At 45.5% G+C, this 7,490-nt stretch overlaps 1 protein-coding gene and 1 long non-coding RNA gene across 2 annotated transcripts in view; both read right to left on the reverse strand.

Annotated features, from left to right (window-relative positions):
- Window positions 1-555: 555 nt before the first annotated feature.
- LOC125293407 lies at window positions 556-3,592 on the reverse strand. Its single transcript, XR_007193359.1, has 2 exons — window positions 1,329-3,592; window positions 556-1,264 (listed from the first exon to the last, which is right to left on the reverse strand). It is a non-coding gene; the product is annotated as an uncharacterized LOC125293407 (long non-coding RNA).
- A 61-nt stretch (window positions 3,593-3,653) lies between these two features.
- scube3 (signal peptide, CUB domain, EGF-like 3) overlaps window positions 3,654-7,490 on the reverse strand; it is a 92,565-nt gene continuing 88,728 nt past the window's right edge. The window contains 5 exon segments of the mRNA XM_048242356.1: window positions 3,654-3,942; window positions 4,559-4,638; window positions 5,115-5,267; window positions 6,377-6,574; window positions 7,047-7,208. Of these exon segments, the coding sequence (XP_048098313.1) occupies window positions 3,790-3,942; window positions 4,559-4,638; window positions 5,115-5,267; window positions 6,377-6,574; window positions 7,047-7,208 (746 nt within the window). The 3' untranslated portion in view covers window positions 3,654-3,789.

The raw sequence follows: 7,490 nt of genomic DNA on the forward strand, positions 1-7,490 counted from the left end.
TGCTATAGTTTTTTTTTATTTTACTTCGTCTACATTATTCTCTTATATTTCCATATTTATTTTATGCTGGTCTCTAGACTTTATTCTTGCACTGTTGCAATTACTTATTTGTACCATCACCATGACACCTTACCATGCATACAGTACAGAATCCCCTCATGTGCCTCATGCTTAATCATCCTTAAGCACACTGTGTGGATATTTGACTTAGTTTTATTCAGTGTATTTAGTTTTTTTTATTTTTTTATCTTCTACTGTCTTTATTGTTCAGTGGTGTTTTTTTATTTTATTTATATATACTTACATGACTTTTTCTGCTGTAAGTGCATGTTGTGTGTGATATCTGTATGCCACTGAGACCTTGAATTTCCCCTTGAGTATCTATCTATCTATTATCTATCTATCTATCTACTGTAGCCTACCAAAGCAAATAGTGGCACAAGAATCATTCCATACAAGTGAGACCTGTGATAACCTCCGTTGATAAAAGAAATGTATCAGGTGATGTATGAGGACATATGAGTAATGCACACAAGAAAAGACATCCGATCCAGGTTTAAGAACACCAATTCCATTCATTTTTAAAAGACAATACAAAATCCAGACATTATACATGAGCAATAACAATTTTCAAGTGCAAATACTGTTACCAACTCTATGAGACATCATAGGAAACTCGCTGCGCTCACTGCACCCCAGTTCAGACATAAGGAGAGCAGGATGAAGAGCCAATAAGCACTGCAAGCGGCTAACTGCTGTTGGGAACCCACCCATCCTACTGAAACATGCAAAGGGCCTCTGGGTGGGTCTTGGCTACTGTAAGGATTATCTCAGGCTCCGACACTAGAACCTGTAAGCCCTGTCTGCTCCCCTTACAAAAAACCCTGCAGTTTCTGACAAAAAAACTTTTGTACTGCTTTTTTTCTGAAGTATAACGCTGTTTCATGTCCAAAATCCTGCCTATCTGCAGTTAAATGCAGTACAATGTAGTTGCAATGCAATTATTTTCCTATCCAAAATACTGCATTCCTGCATATGAACAGAAAGGAATTACTAAAAAATGAGAAGGGGGCTGCATTTATTTGTTGTAAGCCTCCCATGCTGTCTGAATCTCATTCCTGTAGCCTGTCTTTTAGCAGAAAACTGTACTTCCTCATGTGAGCTAGCTCCTGCTAACACACAGTGAGCTAGCGCTGGTACCTATTCATAGCTAGCACTGACTTGTCCTAGCTCCTGCTAACACACAGTGAGCTAGCGCTGGTACCTATTCATAGCTAGCACTGACTTGTCCTAGCTCCTGCTAACACACAGTGAGCTAGCGCTGGTACCTATTTATAGCTAGCACTGACCTGTCCTAGGCTGTGTTCCAGTTTGCATAACTCTGTGCTTACAACACCTCATATGAGTGCACAAGTGCATTCACAATATTAATATTAGATATTGTAAGTACAGAAGTATGCAAATTGGAACACAGGTCTAGTGCAGTGCTAACATTATAAGCTATGATCACTGGATCCTTGTGTTCTCAACATCCTCATCCCCCTTTGCCAAATTTGATCATACACATAAACAAACTTGCCAAATTTGATCATACACATAAACAAACTTGCCAAATATGACATAAACAAACTTGCCAAATATGATCATACACATAAACAAACTTGCCAAATATGATCATACACATAAACAAACTTGCCAAATTTGATCATACACATAAACAAACTTGCCAAATATGATTATACACATAAACAAACTTAAGACAGCTAATGTTCTCTGGTTGCTGCTGTGAGAACAGTCGGGAGAAAGAAAGTGAGTGAATGTGTGTCTGTGTGTGTGTCTGTGTATGAGCATGGTGATCTGGACTGTGTCGTGCAATTGTGGTGACAGATTGAAATTGCCATTATTTCAGCTACATGATAAACAGATAATGTATGAGCTTTTAACTGTATGAGCACGTTATAACAATTCGTAGCTTCTTATATGAAATAGTGTACAGCTGTCCTTTGGAAATGTAAATGCTACTTAACCTTACAGAAGCTGATAGATGGAGTACGTGTGCATGGAGTGGGATTTGATTGGCTGATGTAAGGCATTGGCTGATGTAAGGCGTGGAGTGGGGTCTGATTGGCTAATGTAAGGCGTGGAGTGAGGTCTGATTGGCTAATGTAAGCGTGGAGTGGGGTTTGATTGGCTGATTTAAGGCGTCGAGTGGGATTTGATTGGCTGATGTAAGGCGTGGAGTGGGCTTTGTTTGGCTGATGTAAGGTGTGGAGTGGGATCTGATTGGCTGATGTAAGGCAGGCTATAGATATGACTTGTTTAGGCTTCTTGACCCACATGGGTGAGAGTGGCTGTGTCTGTGCACACCTGGAGATTCGTTAGTAATCATGTCACACCTTTGAAAAGTGTCAGTCAAAAATGTCTGTTAATGTGGAGAGGGGGCCTGCTGTCTGAGGGACATTTCACATTTTACCAAACCATTGCTGTTTCAGTGTGTGTGTGTGTGTGTGTGTGTGTGTGTGTGTGTGTTTGTGTGTGTTTGTAGGGGCAGGGTAACAGTGATAGCTAACACTATCTACGGGCTCCATCACTTGCCTGTGTATAAGCTATCTAAGGGGGATTGGGTTCAGTCAAGATTAGCACTCAGACTCGTCATCCATCTGAGTTTGTTGGTTAGGCACAGACATGAAGCAACACATACATGAATATGATAAGACAGACTATAACTGCTCCCTTAGACGAGACGGGAGACGGCGTGTTGATGCATCTCTAAATGAAAAGCAAAATTGGACAAACTCATCCGTATGCAGGGAGATACAGTGACCTTATGCTCACTAGAAGCACACAGCTATGCACGCACACGCACGCACGCACGGACGCACACACATACACACACACACACACACAAGCATGCACACACACACTCTCTGCTCTCTGTTCTCAGGTTGCAAATAACACGCTACTTCTCTAGGCCTTTTTAAGTTAACTTGGATATACAATAGCAGAGGAGTAGGCACCAGACAATAGTATAATCTCACATAGACACCGAACACACAAAAGTACTGTTTTAACAGCAAGAATGGAAGAAATGAAGACGTTGCTCTATGAGCTCATGTATCGTTAGGCATTTTAAGTGTGGAATGTAGGGGAGAGGCGCCGCCCTGCTGGTAGGGAGGGCAATGGCAACGCTGGGAGGAACATGTGACACTATTTGGCCAGCAGTGGGCGCAGTTGGAACATGCTGTCCTTTAGAGTCTGCCCGCCTCTTCTCGTCTCCAAAGCGACCAATGTATCAATCCTTCCAAAATGACTCTCTTTCTGTTTCCCTCGCACACAAGCAAACACACCACACACACACACACACACACACACACACAAGCAAACACACACACACACACACACACACACACACAAACACACACACACACACACACACACACACACACTCTGTATCTCACTGTATTCTAAGTGAGAGCATCATTCTCAGTCTCTCTCTCCACCACTCTCCTCTCTCTTCTCTCCATCACAGTAACACTCGGCCCCCTGGCACGTCCAGACGTCCTTCAGCCTGTTGGAGACCCTGTTATGGGGTGGGGGGGGCACATCCACTGGCAGCCAGAGTGGTGAGGGTGGGCAGGGTAAGATTTGGGGTGTACTTGAAGAAACGTCAAAAGAATTCAGAGGGAAAGCAACAAAAAAGAAGACATTGCGTTGGGGGACTGGAGGGTGTTGCCTGGCAACAGGAGGAGCAGGACAGGTGATTGGCTGCTGCTGGCGGAGAGGCGGGGACTACTTGTAGGGCCGCAGGATGTCGTAGACTTTACTGCTGATGAGGCGGATGAAGGAGCGCGGCAGCATCTCTTTGGAGTTACTCCGCGAGTAGTTGTAGTAGTTATTGGGGTTGGCCAGCACCTCAAACAGCATGTTTATCAGCTTCTTATCCTGACCGCACGCACGCACAAACAAACAAACAAACAAACAAACAAACAATCAATCAATCAATCAATCAATCAAAGCTCTTTTAGTGGAGGCATGTAAGCAAATTCACTTTTTTAACATAAACAAGATCCTAGCTCAACAAAGCAATCTCAATAACATCCACACACACAGCTGAACGTTCTAGAGCAGATCTATTTTTTCCAAAACTGAGGTGAGTTGAAAAGCAGCACTCTTTCAATAGAACTGTAGTGTTTTCTAGAGCAGATCTATGTTTCTAGAACTGAGGTGAGTTGAAAAGCAGCACTCTTTCAATAGAACTGTAGTGTTTTCTAGAGCAGATCTATGTTTCTAGAACTGAGGTGAGTTGAAAAGGCAGCACTCTTTCAATAGAACTGTAGTGCTTTTTCTAGAGCAGATCTAAGTTTCTAGAGGGTTCTGGAACAGATCTATTTTAGATCTATTTTATAAGAACTGTGGAAGGTTCTATAACAGCATTCCTCAACTAGCACTGTGTTGGGTTCTAGAGCGGATCTCTGGAGGGTTCTAGAGCGGATCTCTGGAGGGTTCTAGAGCAGATCTCTGTGTTGGGTTCTATAGCAGATTTCTGGAGGATTCTGACCTTGAGGATCTCTTGGTGGTTCTCGGAGGCGTAGAGCCTCCCGTCTCGAACAATGTCCTCCACCAGCTTCTCATAATCCTCTGGAACAGAGAGGTAAAGCGTGTCATCACACACACACACACACACACACACACACACACGAATGGAACAGAGAGGTAAAGCGTGTCATCACACACACACAGACACACACACACACACACACACACACACACACACACACACACACACATACACCACACCATACCACACCACACACACACACCACACACACACACACGAATGGAACAGAGAGGTAAAGCGTGTCATCACACACACACAGACACACACACACACACCACACCACACACACACACACACACACACACATACACCACACCATACCACACCACACACACACACCACACACCACACACACACACACACACACACACACACACGAATGGAACAGAGAGGTAAAGAGTGTCTTAACACACACACACATGAATGCACACACACACAACGGCACTGATGTCAAATGGTTTCGCACACACACACACACACACACACACACACACACCGTCATAGGCGACGTAGGGGATGTGGAATCCGCGGGCGCTGTTGACCTCGTTGGATTTGAAGTTGATCCAAAGACGGCGTGAGCGCGCGGTGAAGGCGATGGGCCGCTCGTATGTCTGGCACGTCTCATAGGTGGTGATGGAGTTGGCCGATGCTGCAAAGCATGATGGGAAAAGGGGCTTAGATGAGGAAAGCCGCAACGCCGCTTAATTACCTGAGGTCTTGGCTTCACTGCTTCATGTGTGTGTGTGTGTGTGTGTGTGCATGTGTGTGTGTGTGTGTCTCTGTGCATGTGCGTCTGAGAGTGTTGGTCACCCACTGCATGTGTGTGTGTGTGTGTGTGTGTCTGAGAGTTGGCTTCCGCTGCATGTGTGTGTGTGTGTGTGTGTGTGTGTTAGCTTCACTGCCTGCATGTGTGTGTGTGTGTGTGTTTAATGTGGCGTGTGTGTCACTGCCGTGTGTGTGTGTGTGCGTCCGATGTTGTCTTCCCTGTGTGTGTGTGTGTGTGTGTGTGTGTCTGAGAGTTTTGGCTTCACTGCTGCATGTGTGTGTGTGTGTGTGTGCATGTATGTGTGTGTCTGTGTGTGTGTGTGTATGTATGTGCATGTGTGTGTGTGTGTGTCTGAGAGTGTTGGCTTCACTGCTGCATGTGTGTGTGTGTGTGTGTGTCCTACACGTGTGTGCGGTCCAGTCTGTGTGTGCGTACGTACGCACGTGTGTGTCCGATGTTAGCTTCACTGCTTGCATTTGGCCTGTGATGTGTGTGTGTGTGTGTGTCCAGCATGTGTGCGTGTGTCTCTGTCCCCAATACGATTATGTGTGTGTGTGTATGTGTGTGTGAGCCAGGTGATATTCTGAGCAAACCGAACGATCCGCTATAAAACCCGAACCCAGGCATAACTCTGAAACCTTAGTATTCACAGCGAAAAGTGTTGGGGCAAGTGTTGTCAGCATTTAAGGAGGGGGACACATATCTGTGTTGCGCTCTATTTAAGGTGGGGGACACATATCTGTGTTGCACTCTATTTAAGAAGGGGGACACATATCTGTGTTGCACTCTATTTAAGGAGGGGGACACATATCTATGTTGCACTCTATTTAAGGAGGGGGATAAATATCTGTGTTGCACTCTATTTAAGGAGGGGGATAAATATCTGTGTTGCACTCTTGTTCGGAGGCATTAAGCGAATTTTGCACAGAACTGTGTGCATGTGTATGTGTGTGTGTGTGTACATGCACGCATGTGTGTGTGTGTATTCTCACCGTTCTTGCGCATGACGAGCACATCTCCACACTCGTCCTCGGAGGGCAGGAAGATCTCGGGCACCACCACCAGGATCTTGCGTCGGTGAGGGGGGTTGATGTTCCACGTGCACTCGATGTTGGCGGGGTAGTTCCCAGGGTAGTTGGGCGACTCAATGTAGCCAATATTGCCCCTGATCTCCCCACCACACTCCCTATCTACAGGCACACACACCAGGGGGTTACACACACACATGCATTACACACACACACACACACACACACACACACACACGCATACACACACACACACAGTACAAACTTTCTCCAGGACAAGTGTTAAGGTGTGTCTTCTTGTGTGTGTGGGAGGTGTGTGTGTGTGTGTGTGTGTGCCACAACCTGAGGGACATGGTTAAAGTTCTGTGACACTACTGTCTTATTTATCAACACTACTGTGTTATTGTTATTTGTCAACACTACTGTGTTATTTGTCAACACTGGCTTTGGCAACACTACTGAAACGGTCTAATAAAGTACCTTTGAATTTGAATTTGAGAGAGAGAGAGAGAGAGAGAGAGAGAGAGAGAGTGGGAGAGAGAGAGGAGAGGGAGAGGGAGAGAGAGAGAGAGGGAAAGAGAGAGAGAGAGTGGGAGAGAGAGGGAGAGAGAGAGAGAGAGAGAGAGAGACCTACTCTTGCACTGCGAGACGCTGGTGGCCCCATCAAAGTCGGTGGTGGTGTTTCCGGGGCAGTTGATGCAGTGGTTCTGGCGGAACTCCGTCTGGTAGGTTCCGATGGGGCAGCGCATGCAACGATGGGACCCAGTGTTGTAGAAATGACCAGGGGAACATGTCACTGGGGAGCACACACACACATACACATTACACACACATACACACACACACACACACACACACATTACACACACACACACACACACACACACACACACACACACACATTATTACACACACATATACACACATTACACACACATATTACACACACACACATATTACACACACACACACACATTACACACACACATACATACACACACACACACACACACACATTACACACACACACACACATTTCACACTGACCAGGGGAACATGTCACTGGGGAGCACACACA

Source organism: Alosa alosa, chromosome 4, assembly GCF_017589495.1.
Source record: "Alosa alosa isolate M-15738 ecotype Scorff River chromosome 4, AALO_Geno_1.1, whole genome shotgun sequence".
NCBI classification, from domain to species: domain Eukaryota; kingdom Metazoa; phylum Chordata; class Actinopteri; order Clupeiformes; family Clupeidae; genus Alosa; species Alosa alosa.